The sequence below is a fragment of the Phoca vitulina genome, unplaced genomic scaffold (assembly GCF_004348235.1).
Source record: "Phoca vitulina isolate PV1807 unplaced genomic scaffold, GSC_HSeal_1.0 scaffold90, whole genome shotgun sequence".
In the NCBI taxonomy this organism is placed as follows: Eukaryota; Metazoa; Chordata; class Mammalia; order Carnivora; family Phocidae; genus Phoca; species Phoca vitulina.
Window position 1 is genome coordinate 1192328 of NW_022589793.1, and position 18234 is coordinate 1210561.

General features: G+C 55.8%; 1 protein-coding gene across 2 annotated transcripts in view; it reads left to right on the forward strand.

The window, feature by feature from the left end:
* Positions 1-17448, forward strand: part of POLR3E (RNA polymerase III subunit E) — a 30207-nt gene extending 12759 nt beyond the window's left edge. For both annotated transcript variants that reach the window (XM_032396285.1, XM_032396286.1), the window contains exons 7-21: positions 912-1019; positions 1357-1406; positions 3139-3258; positions 4286-4371; positions 4719-4763; positions 4849-4940; positions 5906-6026; positions 8600-8681; positions 9648-9707; positions 9789-9946; positions 10318-10379; positions 10941-11464; positions 13645-13722; positions 15032-15157; positions 15876-17448. In XM_032396285.1, coding sequence (XP_032252176.1) covers positions 912-1019; positions 1357-1406; positions 3139-3258; positions 4286-4371; positions 4719-4763; positions 4849-4940; positions 5906-6026; positions 8600-8681; positions 9648-9707; positions 9789-9946; positions 10318-10379; positions 10941-11464; positions 13645-13722; positions 15032-15157; positions 15876-15932 — 1769 coding nt within the window. In that variant the 3' untranslated portion in view covers positions 15933-17448. The remainder of the gene's footprint in view (positions 1-911; positions 1020-1356; positions 1407-3138; positions 3259-4285; positions 4372-4718; positions 4764-4848; positions 4941-5905; positions 6027-8599; positions 8682-9647; positions 9708-9788; positions 9947-10317; positions 10380-10940; positions 11465-13644; positions 13723-15031; positions 15158-15875) is intronic.
* The last annotated feature ends 786 nt before the right edge of the window (positions 17449-18234 follow it).

An 18234-nucleotide genomic window follows, 5' to 3' on the forward strand; every position in this document is an offset into this window, starting at 1 on the left:
CCTAGATTGAGGGTCGCATGCTCTACCAACAGAGCCAGCCAGGAGCCCCGAATCTTTTTCTGTGTGTGTGCTTTTTTTTTTTTAACCCTGTTCTTTTGTTTCTTAAATTCCACATATGAGTGAAATCATATGGTATTTGTAGGACCATTTGCTTCTTTACTCCTGACTGCGAGCATCCCGCTCCCTCTGGAGTCCAGAACGCTTTCACAGAGCCACTTACCAGAGCCTTAGCGTGTGATTTCTTCTCTTTTAAGCCCACACTGACTTGAGAGAAATTGATGGTCTTTGCACTGCCTCCCAGTGCACACGTTTCACTCACGAGGAAAAGTCACGATCCTCGTCCAGGACTGTGTAGACAGTCCTCCAGCTGGCCCCGCCAGGGGCCATTCCTCCAGCCACATTTGTGCGGCCGACTTCTGAGCGGATTGGGTGGGGTTTTGACGAGCTGAGTTGGAGGAGGAGAGGCAGTCTGTGTGGGGAGGGGGCGGTGGGCATTGAGGGTGTCTGGCAAAGGCCCGGCGGGGAAGAGAGGCCGTGTTTGGAGCGGGAACGTTGCCGTGTGCCAGAGCAAGCAGCTGGGGGAAGGGGGTGGCGACCAGGGTCAGAAAGGCCTTCGATGCTCACGGGGGAGGGTGTGCAGGCAGGCTTTAAGAAGTGGCTTTAAGCAGAAGGGTCTGGGTTCGTGTCCTGCTGCAGCTGTGTGCTCACTGGGCCAGGTGGGGTTGGGAAGGGCCGCGGGCCTGGTGGTGCCAAGGCCCTGAGACTGGGGGCTAGAGCGGAGGTGGCAGGTGGCTTGGCGGTAGGCCGAGGCCTTTGGGGGAGTGCAGGGCCCTTTGTGACTGCTGTGAGCCAAGCTGGGTGGGTTGGCCCCAGTTCCCAGAGTCAGGTCCAAAGCCTTCTTCCTCTGCCAGGTGAGCTGCACCTGACGCCTCTTCATGGCATCCTGCAGCTGCGGCCCAGCTTCTCCTACCTGGATAAGGCGGACGCCAAGCACCGGGAGAGGGAGGCGGCCAATGAGGGTGAGCTCTGGACCCCTAGCCCTTCTGTCTGTCTGCATCTTGGCAGGGATGGGTGGGTCATGGGAAAAACTGCAGGGGGATGGATTCCAGGATGCTTAGCAGCATCCCTGCTCTACCCACTGGATGCCGAGAGCACTCACCTGCACAGTTTTGACAACCAAACGTGACTTTCTACATTGCCAAGTGTCCCCTCGTGGGCAAAATTGCCCCCAGTTGAGAAGAGCTGACTTGGCCAACGATCCCTGTCTAGGAGAATTCCCAGATACCCCTGCCTGAGGCCTTCTGGGGAGTTGGGGCTCCACCAGAGGCTGCAAGCAGTGTCCGCTTTCTCTTGCAGCCGGGGACTCTTCGCAGGATGAGGCGGAAGAAGACGTGAAGCAGATCACAGTGAGTGAACTCTGGCCCCGAGGAGAGGGAGGGTGCCGCCTGCCGGGGGGCAGCGGGGCCGGCTTTGTAGCTCAGCTGCCCGCACGCAGCTCGGGGTGGGAGGGGCCGTGCAGAACCCAGGCTCTGGGGGTGAAACAGACACCGAAACGGTCCCATCCTTCAGAGCCTTCCTGCTGGGCAGCCTGGAGGAGTAACCTGTCCTGCGCCCACCCTGACCTGTCCCAGCTGTTCACAGGATAGCAGCCTGGGACTTCTGTAGCGTGGGGACCCTGGGGCTTGGCTGGAACTGGAATTGCCTGGGAGGAGGAAACTGGGGGCCTAGGAGGTCCAGGGAACTCGCACAGTCTGTTCCATGAAGCCCGTGTCCTAGTGGAACGAAAACCCCATGTGCCTTAACCACATCATTCACTGTTCCCGGTGGTGTGCAGAGCCAGCAATTCTATCTGAATACTAAGCCTGTGTTCCAGACATGGTGAGAAGAATATTGACCTTCCATTTATGGCTTACCGAGTTTCCTCTGTGTAAGCATACGGAGGTTAAAAGGAGTATTTAAGGAAGAAAGCACAAATGGTGACGCGGATGGCGTACGGACGTGGCTTAAGTTGTGAGCCTTTGCACGTCCTTGAAGATGGGCCGCTACCGACATGACCGCTGTGCGGTGGGGGGTGCTCACCCTCTTCTCTCAGTAGCTTCTTGAATGATCACCCTCCTGCCCTCCTCGGGAACTCAGCTGGCCCTCATTTAACAAGTTATCCTCAGGCCCGTGAACTTAAAGGACACATATAGAATCCCAGGATTCTGTGGTACCTGGCTGGCTCAGTCAGTAGAATATGCAACTCTTAATCTCAGGGTTGTGATTTCAAGGCCCATGTTGGGCGTGGAGCCTACTTTAAAAAAAAAGAAAAAAAGAATCCTAGGGTTCTATAATCCAGCCAACGCCCCCGTGGGGGTGTGCCCTTCATAGGGGAGGTGTCAGGGCTCGGTTCCATCAGGACACTAAGCAGCAGAAACCCGGACCTACCTGGCATGAGCTCAAAATGGAATGTATTGGTCCCTGTTACTGAGAAGCTGAGGGGTAGCTTCAGGTATGGCTGGATTCAGGTGCTCAGACTCGGTCATCAAGACCTGGTTTCTCCATCTCCATCTCCAGGTTCCGTCTTCCTCTTTTGGCCTTTCTCAGGCAGGGTGTCTGTCCCCAGTGGTACAGAGTTATCCCCGCTCCAGGCTCACATCCTCCCAGCTTCCAAGACCCCAGGGGAAAAGAAACTTCTTTCTCATTACTTCTAACTAAAGTCCCAGACCGGACTCATTGGCTTGGCCAACCCTGAACCAGCCCCTGTGGCTAAGAGGATTTGGTGCTCGGATTGTCCAGGTCTGAGTCACGTGCCCACTCCTGTGGCTGGGAATGTGTGTGGGGGTGGGGGCAGGGGGAGGGATATTTGCTCCCCTGAGCTGAGGGGGAACTGGGCATTTCCCCAAGGAAAATGGGGGGGCCTATTAGCCGTGGGAGTGGAAATGGATTGGGTGCCGGGCAGGCAGAAGCACGAGAAAACTGCTCCCTGGCCTGTGTCGTCGAGTCACAGAGAGGGACGCGGTTGGAGTGAATTTAAGAGATGTGTGTCTGGAAATGAAGGGGAGGTGGGAGTGGTGTGGGGCTCTCCAGTGTTCTCGCGGGGTGCAGGCCGGCAGCCCAGGATGGGGCCCGGGCCTGAGGCCACGCCCCCCCTCCCAGGTGCGGTTCTCCCGTCCTGAGTCGGAGCAGGCCCGCCAGCGCCGCGTGCAGTCCTATGAGTTCCTGCAGAGGAAGCACGCCGAGGAGCCCTGGGTGCACCTGCACTACTACGGCCTGAGGGTGAGCCGGGGTCCCCGGTGGCGGCTGACGCTGGCCCCGGGCCGGGGTCCTGGGAGAAGAGCCCAGTCTCACCTTGAACTGGTGGTTTCAGATTCGGTGAGAGCCACTTGTGGTAGGGAGCCCCGGGTAGAGAGGGTAGAGTCCTGGGGATAGTTTGTCCCTTGTTCCAGCCGGTCTACTTAGCGTGAGTCCCAGGGGAGCAGGAGATTGAGAAAGGAGTCCACCGTTTCCTGGGTCGGGGTTTTCGGCATCCCCAGGCTCTCCTCAAGTGTGAGCTTCTTGTCGGCCCCAGGGTGGAGCTGGTGTTTGGTTACGGATTTTTATGCATAGTGGGTCCTGAATGAAAGCGCTCGATGGAGAACCGGCCATCTGTCACATGGCCAAGTTCGCGTATCTGCCAAGGGCGCTTTTGACTATACTTGGTTTTCATCTCGTGTGCTGACTTAGAACCCAATCCTTGAAACTGTATTGAGTAAGGGAAGCGATTGAATCGAAGCCAAAGGTGCCATAGGGCTCCCCAACATTTTCCTGGGGGAGGAGCAACTCCTGATTTCTCTGGAACTTTCCTGAAAGATTCATGTTGACTGAGCCTTAGAGTCAGACTTCCAGAAGCTGTGCTATTTCCTGGTGTGTGACTTTATGCAAATTACCTAATGAGAGAAGTTGATGTCTATAAGCAGCCATCGGACCAGAGCCCAGCACATAGTAGGTGCTCGGTGACTGCTGGCTGTTATTTTTACCGTTGTGGCTAAAGGCCCTGTGTCCCAGGCAGGCACCACGGGTGCTGGGGCTGTTCGGTCGTAGAGCTGGAGATGGTTGGTTGCGGCCACCTCACAGAGGCCTTGAATGCCATGCTCAGGTGGCTGGATATGACCCTGTGGCCGGCCTTGGGGCAGGACAGTGGGCGCCCGGAGGGAAAGCTGATGCAGGGGTGAAAACTGGATGGCAGAGGGGCTCGGTGGGGGGGCGGGTGGCGCGGGCCTGGGGTGGTGGCTGAGGGTCCCCCCCCCTGCGCCTTCCCCAACAGGACAGCCGCTCTGAGCACGAGCGCCAGTACCTGCTGTGCCAGGGTTCCGGTGGGGCTGAGAACACTGAGCTCGTCAAGTCACCCAGGTGGGACCGGCAGGCCAGGCTGCTGAGCCCACCACTGGCCCCAGGAGGGTCCCTGTGGTGTGGGGCCTTCCCGGGGACTGTGGCCCCTTCTCTAGCAGGGGACACAGACACGGGAGAGGGCCCTTTGTCCTCTGGAGAGGGTCGGGAGGGTGCGTGTGGCAGGAGATGGCCGTCCTTCCTCCGCAAGTTTGGGGGGAGCTAGGGAGTGTGGGTGTGGGTCTCTATCTGCCCCCCAGCCCCCAGCCCTCCCTTGGGGAGGCTTCAGCCTAGGTGCAGTCTGGGTTTGTGGGCAGGGGTGGGGCAGGGCCAGAGCCCAGGAGCTGCTGACCCTGCCCTCTCCCCTGCAGTGAGTACCTCATGATGCTGATGCCACCCAGCCCAGAGGAGGAGAAGTGAGTAGAGTTGGGCCGGACGCCACCCCCACCCCAAATCCCCCCTCCTACCCCTGCTCTAACCCAGCGTCTCTGTTTTGAACAGAGACAAACCCGTGGCTCCCAGCAACGTCCTGTCCATGGCCCAGCTGCGTACCCTGCCCCTGGCTGATCAGATCAAGATCCTGATGAAGAATGGTGGGTGGACACACGCTTCCCCCAGGGGGACCCCAGCCCTACCACCTCCTTGGGAAACGGAGTGTGGGACAGACTAAGGACTGAGGGGCAAGGCCAGAGGCTCCCGCCACCTGGAGCCAGAGCGTGCCCGGCTTTACAGCTCTGGCCGCGTCTGGAAGGAACGCACTGCAGCAGTGGGGGGGCAAGGGGGGCTCCCTCAGCCGGGCTCTGGTTCCTGCCGCTCCCCTACTATTGAGCCTGGGCCAGCCGCTGACCCCCCTGTGCCTAAGGAACTAGGAGAGCTCCTGGGGGCTGAGATGAGGCTTCTTCACGGCTTATACAGAGCCTTGCACGTGAACACGAGCTCCATTCGTTCACTTGGACTATCTTGGGGGGCCCGCACCAGGCTGCACACAGTAGGGACTGGTCCCCTTTGTCAGAGGACTCAGAGGGCCAGAACCTGTAGGGCAGATGTGAGCCCTGAACCTCAGAGCTGAGTCCCAGGCCCCGGGCTCCTCTTCGGAGATACCACCTCCAGGGGCCTAAGCAGAGGGGAGCTCCCAGCTCTCCCTGGGGCTGCCAGGGTGCCAGGCCACTGGCCTTGCTGCAGAGGACATGGGGCCTACCCCAGGCCCTCTCTGGGCCCGGGTAGTAATGGTTTTATTGTTTGTCTCCCCCCCCCCCCCCCCCCAGTAGGCGCCACGCCTATTGTGGGGCTTGAACTCATGACCCTGAGATCAAGAGTTGCATGCTCTACCAACTGAGCCAGCCAGGCGTCCCGTACTAGTCTTACCTTTAAGGAGCACCCCTTGGGGTGTTTGCTGCAGGATTCAGTGAGTGTGGGTTGCCTGCACAAGCAGCCAGTGAGGTCGGCCTTACTCACATGCCGGGGTGGTTGTGTGAGCCTGAAGCTGTATAGACTCGGGGCGGGGGGGGAAGGGCCCAGGCCCTCTTCCCTTGTCTGACGACTCCTGCGTCCTCCTCAGTGAAGGTCATGCCTTTTGCCAACTTGATGAGCCTCCTGGGCCCCTCCATCGACTCTGTGGCTGTTCTGCGTGGCATCCAGAAGGTGGCGATGTTAGTCCAAGGAAACTGGGTCGTGAAGAGGTAAGTTCCTCTGCATGGGAGCATCTGATCCATTTAAATTCAACGTGATTACTGATGTTTTGGGTTTAAGTCTACCATAGCGCTGTCTATTTGTCCCGGATTTCATATCCATTCTTACCTGCTACTGGATTCTTTTTTTATTATTCCGTTTCTTCCTGCTAATTTGGAAGTTATTCTTTCTGGGCTCTCTTAGTACCCTACAGATTTCAGGGTGCATTCATAACTGATCACAGCTTAATATTAATTGCTGTGTTTTACCCTCATCCAGGACAATTCAAAGACCTTAGAATGTTTTATATTTATCTTCCTCCCAAGTCATGTGCTGTTCTATTTATATGTTTTAGTTGTATTTTAAAACCCACAGGACATTATCATATCCAGTCAGTATTCTTCAGATCTGCTCACATATTTACTTTTTTATTTTGCTCATCATGCCTTTCTGCATCTGAGTTTCTGTCTGGGATAATTACCTTCTGCCAAAAACCGCTGGGGTGTTTCCTCTAACGAAGCTCTGCAGGGGAGGGGTTCCCGTGGGTTTTGTATGGTCGGAAATATCTATTCCACTTCTGTTGTTAAAGGATATTTTTCCTGAGTGTAGAATTCGAGATCGATTGTTTTCCTTCCACACACTGACAATATCATTGCATTCTCATTCCCACTGTTTCTAGTGACAAGTCTACTGTCTTTATTCTTGGTTTCCTCTGGCTCTTTTTGAGCTTTTCTCTTGTGACTTTCCACAGTTCATTAAGATGTGTCTTGAGTGTGAGTTTCCTTTCACGTGTCCCTTGGGGTTCGGAGCATGTGGCTTGAGGCCTTTCAGGAGTTTCTCTCTGTGATCCCTCCACCAGACTGTCACTGTCGGGGTGGGCAGGGACTTCTGTGTTGACCCTCCCTCACATCCCTGAAAGTCAGTATAATGCCTGGCACATCTTAGACCCTTGCTAATAAGTGAGGTTGCATTTTATGTTCACCTGGATTATGTTAATTTTAAATAGCGTAACATAAAATACACTAATAAAGGCTTTTTAGAAAGTGTGGTGTAAGGTGAACGATCTGTCAAAATACGAATTGTTCCAAATTTTTTAAGTACTTCATTGCAGGAACTCCGTCTTGTCAGTTGGTTGGCCGTGAATTGTGAAGGCTATTCACGTTGCTGCCACCTGGTGGCGCCCTCGCACCGGGAAACACACACAAGTGCCCGATTACGGAAGGCCTTTGGATGGCGGTCACTCGCTAAGCGGGACCCCCTAGGTATATTCATGCTACGGATGAGCGAGGACAGAGAGGCAGAGACTTGGCAAACGTCTGGCAGCAAGGCAGCCCCGGAGCTGGGGTTTGAGCCCTTGCCCAGCACTGCCCGTGGCCCTGGTGCTTCTGCCCTTCCAGCCTGGGGTCTGTCGCAGTGACCTGAAGGTGGGGCCTCCCGGGCCGCGCGTGTTCGCTCTGCCCCAGTGCTTCGGGTCCGGCCGCAAGCCGTCGGGTCCTGCCAGTGGCCTGGGGGTGGTGCTCCTCCCTCGTCGGTCTCTTTGGGTTCCCGTGAGGAGATGATGCAGCACTCGCACCTCGTTCACTAAATCTGGCTCCGTGGCGCGTTCTGTGCCCCATGCCCCGTGCCCCGCTGTCATTCACGCGCTGTCCCCGTCCTCAGGAAATGTGTGTGGCGGGGGTGGGCACCGTTAAAGATGAGCACCCCGAGAGCAGAGGTCTGGGGCGCACGCCATGCTCGTTGCGTGCTCAGTACCTGCTGAGTGGCTCCCTTCTCTCGTGTGGCAGTGATGGTCCCTGTCCCCACAGCGTGTTTCTGGGAAGGGAGGGGACACAGAGCTCGAGCTGGAAGGAAGAGTATTAGCTGGTTGTCAAGTAGGATTGAGGAGGCGCGGAGAGAGGTCTCCTGGCAGAAGGAGTGGGTGCAGGAGAGTAGAGGCTCCTCGGGCACAGGATGGTCTGGGGCGGGTGTGTGTGTGTGTGTGTGTGCGCGCGCGCGTGCGTGAGAGAGACAGGGTCTGTGGCTAAACTTGGTCAAGGTTTTATTTGCAAGCCTCAGCAGCCGGCTCATTCGCCCCTGGGCCCTGAAGTTCTCTGAGCTGGACTGCTGGTCCCATTCACTCTAAAGGCTTCAGCCCCACTCGTGCCTTGGGGCCCATCCAGGTCCCAGTCCCTGACCCCTCTTCCGCCCGCTCACACTGCCCACCCATCCCTTCTGTCAGGTGGTGAGGCCTTGAGTCCTGCTTCCCAGCCGCTCTCCTTAGGCCTCACACCCGCCCCGCCTGTGGGACTCGCTGTCTTCCCAGAGTCCCGGGCTGGCCTGTTTCTGAGCCCCTGCCCTTCCTGACTGCAGTGGGCCTCGGGGCCGGGCCAGTGTGTGCATGGAAGGTCGTGACGGGCTGGGAGGAAGGATTCTTGGGGGATAGGCTTCTCTTCTACGTACGTGCTCACAGAGCCAGGCTCCGCCGTTGGAAGGGCGGCCCCGGGGGCAGCTGTGCCGGCCCTGTTGGAGAGGCTGGGGCTGGGGCCCTGCAGGCGCGGAGGGGCTGGGAGTGGGGCTGACCTGCTGCTCCTGCTTTCGTTGGCAGTGACATCCTGTACCCCAAGGACTCCTCCAGCCCTCACAGTGGCGTGCCTGCCGAGGTGCTCTGCCGCGGTCGTGACTTTGTTGTAAGTGCCCGGGCTCTCTGGCCTACGGTCAGTGGGGCAGGGATCTGGGAGGGGGTGGCGGGCAGGGCAGGGCAGTGGGAGGAGGGCAGGGGGTGGCTGTGGACCCTCTCTCTTTCTCCTTCGACTCAGAATCCTGGAGTCTTAGGCTTCATAATGGGGATTACAAGCCAGAGGCCCGTAGGTGGACTCTAAGGAACATGTTTCATTTGGCCTGAGCAGGTTTTTTTAAATGTTCACTTGAATTAGTGTTTACAGTTCAAAATCCTGGTACAAACCAGATTTCTAGCTCGTTAACAAATAATTGGACAGTCTGGTACCACTGGGCCCAAACCCCTGAACGGCACCAACTTTGGGTGGGGGCTGACAGTGCCGTCCCCCACGGTCCCAGGCCGGCCTGCTTCTCTCGTACATTATTGCTGTGGGTTTGGCAACTCCTGAGCCAGCTCATTCCTCCACGCCATTGCCTTGTCCTCATCCAGTAAGTCCCGGCCCAGGCATCCCTCTCAAGGGCTTGAACCCCGGCTGCTGGGATCTGCACTGCCTCCCTTGAGGGAAATCGGTCTCCTAAGCTGTCCGCAGTGACCATGAAGTGCGCAGGGCAGCCCTTCAGCTGTTTGAGCGAGCGCCTGCGTTTTCCCCTGCCTGAGCGGATGTCCCAGCTTCTCTGGACAGTTGGCGGCTAGGTGCCTCTGCACTTGATTATTGTCTTGGGGCCAGAGTGCGGTGATATCCGCCCCTGGGCTTGCTCACCGGAGCCCGTGTGCCGTTTGCCACCGCCCGCCAGCCCGTCTCATTCATGCGGACGCTGTCAGCGGGGCCTGGGAGGGGGCGGCTGGTCCAAGCTCAGTTCTTGTCGGGGACGGTCTTCCCTCATCCCAGGTCCCCAGGACAACTAGAGGTCTGGGGGATGGTCTTGGGAGCAGCCCGTCTTTGCATCCTAGAAACAGGCTGCCTTTTCTCCCTCAGATGTGGAAGTTCACGCAGAGCCGGTGGGTGGTGAGGAAAGAGGTGGCCGCCGTGACTAAAGTAAGTGCCGCTGTCGGTCGGAGGCCCGGGCCGTCCAGGTGGCTTCCAGGCCTGTGGGGCTCACCTTTGTCCTGCCCCCAGCTCTGCACGGAGGACGTGAAGGACTTCCTGGAGCACATGGCCGTGGTGAGGGTCAACAAAGGCTGGGAGTTCATACTGCCTTCCGATGGGGACTTCATCAAGAAACATCCAGATGTGGTCCAGCGGCAGCATATGCTGTGGACGGGCATCCAGGCCAAGTAAGGGCTTGCTGGCCAGGCCACAGCCACCTCGCCCCCCAGGCGCGCTGGGGCCCCGTGCACCCCTTCCTCCGCTCCGGTGGGCGCTGCGGCTCGATCCCAGAACCCCCCAGCACAGGCCTGGCGCAGCCGCCCCTGCTGATCAGAGCTGGCGTGTCTGTTCTGAGGGGCTGAGGGAGCAGGAGCCTGGGCTCCTGTGGGTCACCGCTGCCCGCCCCAGCCTGGCCGCTTCCGGTGGGCGTGGGGCGTGTGCGCCGTGGAGAGGGCCAGCCGGGCTCCGTGCACACGGCATCTTAGTCACCAGGATGTCCCTGCCTCGACGGTGACAGGGGACGTGCTGTAAAGTTAAGAGAGTTTATTCTTCTTTTCAGATTAGAAAAAGTGTATAATCTTGTGAAGGAAGGCTTGCCCAAGAAGCCAGATGGACAATCAGGTGTGCGGGGTGCTTTGGACTGGGCCGGCCCCTAACCCAGCCCTGGCTCCGGGAGGCCTGCTTTGCGGGGGCTTGTCAGGGCTCGGGCCGGAGGGGGCTGTGTGGCTCTCACCACTGGGTGTCCTTTCTGTGCCTTCCTCCCCCTTCCCCACAGACCTCAGCTTAAGGCTTGGCCTCGGGCACTGAGGGCTTCTGAACTCTGGGGCTGTGCTGGGGTGCAGGCCTTCCTGGGTCGGCAGAAGGTGGCGGTGGGACAGGAGGAACTGGCAGGGACTCAGCAGTAACCCGTCCTGGTTTGAATCTCCCAATGTGGGATTCTGATTTTCCCCACTTCTCTTTCCTCGTGGCGGGGGGAGCTCCATCCCTCCCGGGTCCGGTGGGGGTGAAAGGCAGGACCGCGGCGCGCTTCGGCCCTGGCTGGCCGGCGCTGTTCCCGGGCCCTTCCTCTGGGGAGCAGGGTGCCCCCCGTCGGGCTGCCGGGGCTTGTCGGGGGTGGGGGGGCGAAGGGCCCTTCTCTGCGCTGTCCCTGAGCCCTCCAGAGCAGCGCTCCTCTCCCCGCAGGGCCTGCTGCGCTGCTCTCTGGGGACCAGCGGGTGCAGGCGGCCAAAAGCAAGGCCCAGCAGAACCACGCGTTGCTGGAACGCGAGCTGCAGCGGAGGAAGGAGCAGATGCGGGCGGCCGCGGTCCTGCCCGGCGTGCGGATCAAGGAGGAGCCCATGAGTGAGGGAGAGGACGAGGACGATCAAGACGCAGAGGAAGACGAGGAGCCCATGGACACCTCTCTCGGTGGCGGCCTCCACGACAGGCTGGCCAACGGGTTGCCTAGCGGGCGGGCGGCCGGCGGGGACAGCTTCAACGGGCACCCGCCGCCAGGCTGCGCCAGCACCTCCGTGGCCCGGGAACTGAGGGCCTTCGTGGAGGCCACCTTCCAGAGACAGTTCGTGCTCACGCTGAGTGAACTCAAGCGCCTCTTCAACCTGCACCTGGCCAGCCTGCCCCCCGGCCACACGCTGTTCAGCGGCATCTCGGACCGCATGCTGCAGGACACGGTGTTGGCCGCCGGCTGCAAGCAGATACTGGTGCCTGTAAGTAGAGCCGCGCCTCCGCACGGGCGTGCCCGCGAGGCCACCCTCTGCCCCTCGGGGGCTCCTGGCGGGAAAGCAACAAGCGGGGTCCCTCTGGAGTGGCCTGTGCCCCGCTTGCTGTGGGGGAACCAGTTGTTTGGAGGCTGCATGGGAACTCGGGAGGAGTGTTGACCTCGGTCTGAATCTTGGCTCTCGTGGGGCGGCTGTGTGTGACCTTGGGCCTCTCGGGCTCCGCCTCCTCGTCTCACGCGGGCAGATGCCGGCTGTGGTCCCTAGGACTTGGGTCAGGGCCCCCGGAGAGGTCCGAAGGCGCTCACCCGTAGCTCGGCCTACGGCAGCGCCTGGCTCAGTGCAGGGCCCTGTCAGCCCTGCCGTTTCTCAGGCTGAGTTCGTTTCTGTCATCGATTGATCTTTGCAATGTGCAGGTGTAGAGACCGACCTCCAGAGACGTGAAATGAGCTTGTGTAGAGGTATACCCCGGGGGTGCCAGAGCTGGAACCGGAGCCTCAGCATCGTGGCTGCGGGGCTGCAATCCTTTCTGCGTTACCTGAGACGCGCTGCCCCTTTGACCCGAGCCCACGGCTCGTGCCCCGCCTCTGGCAGGCCTCCCCGCCTAGAGATTAGTGACCGGCGTGCTCGGCATTTCTGCTGCGGGGCCTGCGGGTGGCAGCGCGAGCCACCCAAGCCCGGGCCTCTGGTCCCGGCATTGGCAGGGGCGCTGGAATGGAAGCCGCCCCGGAGCAGCTGAGGGTGGAGAGGGCCAGGCTGGGGCTTCCAGAAGTGGTGCTGCTCATTCTCTTCCCCCAGGCTCCGCCCGTACCTGGCAGCAAACAGGTCTGGGGTGGGGCTGCGGCTGCCTCTTAAGGGAGCCTTGACGTTTGCAGCCCAAGGTCAGAAGCACCTGCAGCCTTGGGTGATCTGAGGCGAGGGCCATCTTTGTGTATATGAGACACAGAAACTAGGACAAGAGGCCCTGGATCCCGTGCTGGCTAGGCTGTCCCAGGAGATCTGGCCCTCGTGGCAGGGAGCCTCCTTGGTGCGGTTTCCTATGAAAGGTACCAGGGCTTGGGGGCCCTGCCCTATTTGGAGCCACCCTTGCCCACCCAGCAAGTGGGTCTAGTTAGTCTAGTTAGCTCCAGGCTCCCCCTTCTCGGAGCTGGGCCAGGCAGGGGAGGGGGCACCTGCCCAGGGTTAGCTAGGCCGTCTCGGGCTGCTGGGGTGGATGGGAGAGGGGTGTGAAGTAGGCTGCTCTCAGGCACCCTTGCCCTGCTCCTTCCCCTTGGTGGGGCTGGTGTCCCTGGGAGACTATGGCCCCTCTCTGCTGCTCCCATGGACTTCCCTCTCCCTGATCCTGATGTAGGGACCATATAGAATGCTCCTCTCTGTGGAGGAAAAGACCTCCGATGTGTCCGGCCTCAGGGTGCTGAGGTCCAGGGAGAGTGAGTAGACTCACGGACTTGAGTTTAACCCCGGTTTTGCTATGTATTAGATGTGCGACCCGGACACTGAGTAAACTCTGAGCTGGATTCTCCCCCTGCAGAGTGGGAGGCTGCAGCACCTTGCCCCTGCCTCTCTGGTTTCTGATGATCAAATGAGATTGTATGGTTATAGTCCCCCAGGGGCTTTATGTGGTAGGAGCTCCCACTGTTGCTTGTGTTGTGGGGTCAAGGCTGGAAACCGCTCTAGCAGGTGCCCTGAGCCTGGCCCCCTTCTCTTGGTCCACCTTCGGACCCTGCTGAACCAAGTGGTGTGGGTTGCTTAGGAGTCGGGCAGGGCCTCTCACTTGTACTGACGCAGCCCTTGAGGGAAGGGGTTGGAAGGAATCCCCAGGATACTCCCAAGGTAGTATGGGGGTGGGAGTGCCGCTCAGGACACATCTGAGGGCTTATGTTTAGGGTAGGGCGATATTGGCTGTTGGAGGGGAGCTGATGCCAAGCTGTCAGGAGCAACAGAAAACAGATTTCCCTCCTTGTCCAGTGAATCTGGGGGCTTCGGGCTGGGCGGGTCCTGCTCCGTCCCACTGAAGCCCTAGGGGGTGGCAGGAGCTGGAATTGGAACCCCTGTTCTCACATGGGCTCACTCCCTGAATGGGACTCATGCACACTGCGGGGGTGGGGAGGGGGGCGGCAAGGTGGACCCGTGTGGGAAAGACCGACAACTCACACCCAGGCCTTGCTTAGTTTCCCCCCCAGACCGCTGCGTCCCCAGATGAGCAGAAGGTGTTCGCCCTCTGGGAGTCTGGAGACATGAGCGATCAGGTGAGGTGATCTCTTCTGCTGTCTCCCCAAGAGCAGGGAGGTGGGGTGAGGCCTTTAGGGAGACCCAGAGCACAGAATGTACGCTTCAGGTTTTCCAGCCACTCCCAATTTTAGATATTCTGGCTCCGTGTCTCTGTGTGTTGCTAAAACAAGCTGGATGGGCCCGTCCTTTGAGCCGAAACCAGTGGTTCCTGATTGCCAGTCTAGACGAGCTGCATTAGAATCCTCTCTTAAAAAATATATGTAGGCTCCTAGCACTGATGCCAGAGATTTAGTTCAGCTCTGTAGGAGCTAGGTGTTTCCATGTTTACAGATTTTTTTTTTTTTTTTTTAAGATTTTACTTGAGAGAGAGCGAGAGAGCACAAGCAGGGGGAGGGGCAGAGGCAGAGGGAGAAGCAGGCTCCTCGCTGAGCAGGGAGCCCAACGTAGGACTCGATCCCAGGACCCCAGGCAGATGCCTCACCAACTGAGCCACCTTCCAGAGGATTCTGCCATCCAGCCGGGCTCAGGAACTAGTGACGGTCCACATTTCTCAGGTGGCCTCTGGCAGTAAGAATTAAAAGGAGTTCTTACCAGATCTCAGGTGCTGGTTTCTAAGAGAGATTGGTCCATTTTGCCTCCTCTCACACCCAGGCAAGAAGGGCGCTGAGTGTCCAGTGAACAAAATAGCAGGAGTTAACAGCACCAGTGTCTTGTCTAGTATGTTCATGGACCCTGAGGTCCAGAATTTTCCTTAAATCATGAACTTGCCTGGACATTAAGAATGAAGATTAAACTGTTGAAATACTAGTCTGTCCTTTCCCAGGTCCTATCCCTAAGATGTGGGGAGCGTCCCCCTTTGGCCTCGGTAGGGGCCCCAGCGCAAGAGCAGTCCTGAGCAAGCTAGCCTGCGTGCTCTTGGCTAGAAGATGTGGCATCGGAGTTTTCTAGTCCTGACAGAGTAGGAAATTCAAAGAATTTGACAATTTTTTCTTTTAATGATCAGATTCAAATAAGGGATATTTTTAAAAATATATATGACAAAGCTTTCCGGCCCTGTCTTCACACAGCTTAGATGGTACCTTTCCCTGCCTCCTAATTACCATAAAACACCAAGTCTAAACTGCTTTTCCTCTGCCGGCACGCCCCTGGCTTTTCTCTTCTTGGATGTCGGGATGACCGACTGATTGGTCAGATGTATTCATCTTCAAACAAGTCCCGGGTGCACACAGACTGCAGCGTGGAGTTAGATCCATAGCTTTGGATTTCTTGTTCAGGGTTCTCTTTTAGGTGACTGTTTTCCACAATAACATATTTTTGCTACTAAAGCACCGACAGGTTTTGCTTGAAATCTTTTCCAAAAATTACCGGGTACGCCGGAACATGATCCAGTCACGGCTGACTCAAGAGTGCGGAGAGGATCTGAGTAAACAGGAGGTGGATAAAGTGCTAAAGGTACGCCTGCTTTGTGTTGTCAGGCTCCTCCCCGTCTCAGGTGGAGGGCCGCAGTGTGTTTCTTAAATCCGGCCTCCTCCCCAGCCAGGGGGTCTCCACCTGATGATGGTGGGTGCGGGCAGAGGGACTGAACTGAGGTGTGGACGCCACCTTCAAAAAATAGTCTGGTGGGTCATCCCTTGAGGTGACCGGGCCTGAGAGTCCCGGCTCCCCTCCCCTTTTGAATCTTATACCGCTTGATTTCAGTAGAATCAATTTTTAAGTTAAATTTAGTTTAAAAAGGAATATTTGTCTAGTATATGAAAGTACCTAAGTATACTACTTATAATGCTTTTATGAATTGACTGTGGTACAAAATACTGTATTTGCAAAAACCCTGAAACACGGAAAGCTGCGGACCGTTTCCTCGCATCGTGATGACCTCAGACATCCGAGGCCATAACCTGGTGCTATTTATGAGGCACCTTTGTTCTGGGTCCACTTATGGACAGTTTTATTTTTAATCTTGTGCTTACAAAGCACATTCATTTCTGGTTCCTCATTTTTCAGACCCCCTGAGAGGAAGAGCTCCTGAAGCCCAAACACGCACCGCTACCGTAGCACTGTGATAGGGCAGATCTTGGTTTCCCATTTGTGCTCTATCCGTTAATCAGACACGGTCGTGGCGTTCCGTACAGGACGCAGAGTCCGCGCTTAACCCGCTCCTCTCTCCTCCCAGGACTGCTGTGTAAGCTATGGCGGCATGTGGTACCTTAAAGGGACGGTGCAGTCTTGACAGTAGTCACAGACCACTAACCCAGTGAATCCAAGCCCAAGGAAGGACGGCGGAGCCGGCAGACGTGGCAGTGGTCTCGCTGCTTCGGAAGACCCGGAGCAAGAGGAACTGACCGTGCCGCGGCGGGGGCGGGGTGCTGTCTGGCGGCCAGCGGGGATCTTCCTCAGCCAGGGGCAGGGTCAGCTGAAGTTCGATCGCTCCCAGGACGGAGGGCAGCCGGGACCTTCATTACAGTATAATTTGAAATTCCTGATGTATTTTGCTTATTATTTGGTTCATTCTCGTAATAAAGAGAGTGTATACTGACCACAGGCAGGCTGATGAAAATCATGGTTTAATATTTTGCTTTTCAAACTTAATGCCAACAAGGTCTAAGTTATGTTTACAAGATGAAGAAAACCTCAAGGTTTTAAATATTTAAAATGCCTAGAACCCAGTTTTTAGTCCTCGATTACCTATCTGCTAAGACTTCTGCCAATTTCATTAAACAGACCAAATCGAATTGTTTCACTGCTGGGTTTCTGTGGCCACCTTACCTTTTAAGTCCATTTTATGTAGCAGTTTCAGCTGTTTACATGAACCCTAGCAAAAAATCAGAATCAAATCCATCTATTAATGTTTGCATAAGGGTGCAAACCAAACCAGGTAAGTATGGAACAGTGTATAAGTGAGGTTATCACACTTTGATGTAAAAAATTTATATTTTGTGTATTTTTAAAATAAATACTAACACTAACCTGGCATCATGGTGCTACTGTCTTCTAAGGGCTCCAGGAAGGCAGTGTTGTGTGTGCTCTCAGCCTCGCACGTCATCAGGGAAGGGAGCCGCCGGACAGAGGGAGAACTTAGCGCTGCCTGGCAGAACAGTGCAGTCATCTGTGTCGTTTATTGAGATTGTAAAAAGAAACTGGTAAAAGTATTTTTTATTTAGCCTAATATAATAGCTAAAACAGAAACATATAATAAAAAAATGTTAGTATAAAAAAATGTAAAATACTCAGTTTTCAAGATCTGGTACTTTATACTTAGGACACTTGCAATTTGGACCAGCCACAGTGTAAGCGCTCATTTGGGACATGTAGCTAATGGTGACCTTGGTGGATCGTGCAGCCCTAGAGGATTAGGGAAAAAAAAAAATCAGAGTAAGTTGGGGTGGGCAAGATGTGAAATTCTGCTCCCTCAGGCATTCTCCATGATCTGGTTTGGGCACTTAGAGCCACTGTCTGAAGGTTTAGGTGAGGGCGTGTGCATGCCCCACCACCAAAAAGAAAAACATCTAATATTTGGTAATCTAGTTCAACAGGATGGTGGTATATTATGTTCTTGGTACTAATTGTTAACAAACATGAGCCTGAAAAGAGTAAAAACATTTCTGAAGTTGATTGAGAGTTTGTTCAGCTCTTGTATGAGCCCCTTATAAAGGGGAGACTCGTCATGGTGTGAAGCTGAGATGGAGAGTGACCACAGGGAATTATGGGGCTCGTGGGGAGTCATAGCCTGAAACACACTGATAAGGACGGAGGAGTTAAACGCTAAATTCAAATAGTAAAGTAAATAAACTTAAGGAATATAGGAAATAGTTGTTAAAAACAAGGTGTAAAAATTAATGTAAGGTATACCAACCGATGAAGGAAAATGACATAAGCCTTAAAACTGGTTGGAAAGAAAATTAAAACAGACCAGTTATTAGAGAAGAAAAGGTCCAGGTATTTTCATGGTTGAACTATGATCACATCTTTATGACAAATGCAAGGGTTAAACTTCAGCATGTAATGAGCCTCCAAATAGCTTCTGAAGTATTGATTTAAAACCTGACAAAGCTTGATAGGAATTAAAATCTTTAGTAGTAGACTGCAGTAGCATGTTAAAAAAATAACCACCCTAAGATGTCTTGCAAAGGGTGAGGATATTGGGAATAACTGACTGTCACAGAAATGCAAGGGTGGTGAGGCGCCTGGGTGGCTCAGTTGTTAAGCGTCTGCCTTCAGCTCAAGTCATGATCTCAGGGTCCTGGGATCGAGCCCCGCATCGGGCTCCCTGCTCCGCGGGAAGCCTGCTTCTCCCTCTCCCACTCCCCCTGCTTGTGTTCCCTCTCTCACTGTGTCTCTCTCTGTCAAATAAAATCTTTAAAAAAAAAAAAAGAAATGCACGGGTGGTGTCAGGGCATCTACAATGCAGCTCATACCAATAATAAGCTAAATGAGAAGGGGGAGAAATCATCTCTGGGATTGAGATCTACAATTCATTTCAGATATAAGTTCTTAAAATAGGAGTAGGTGGATTCTCATTAACCTCATTAAAA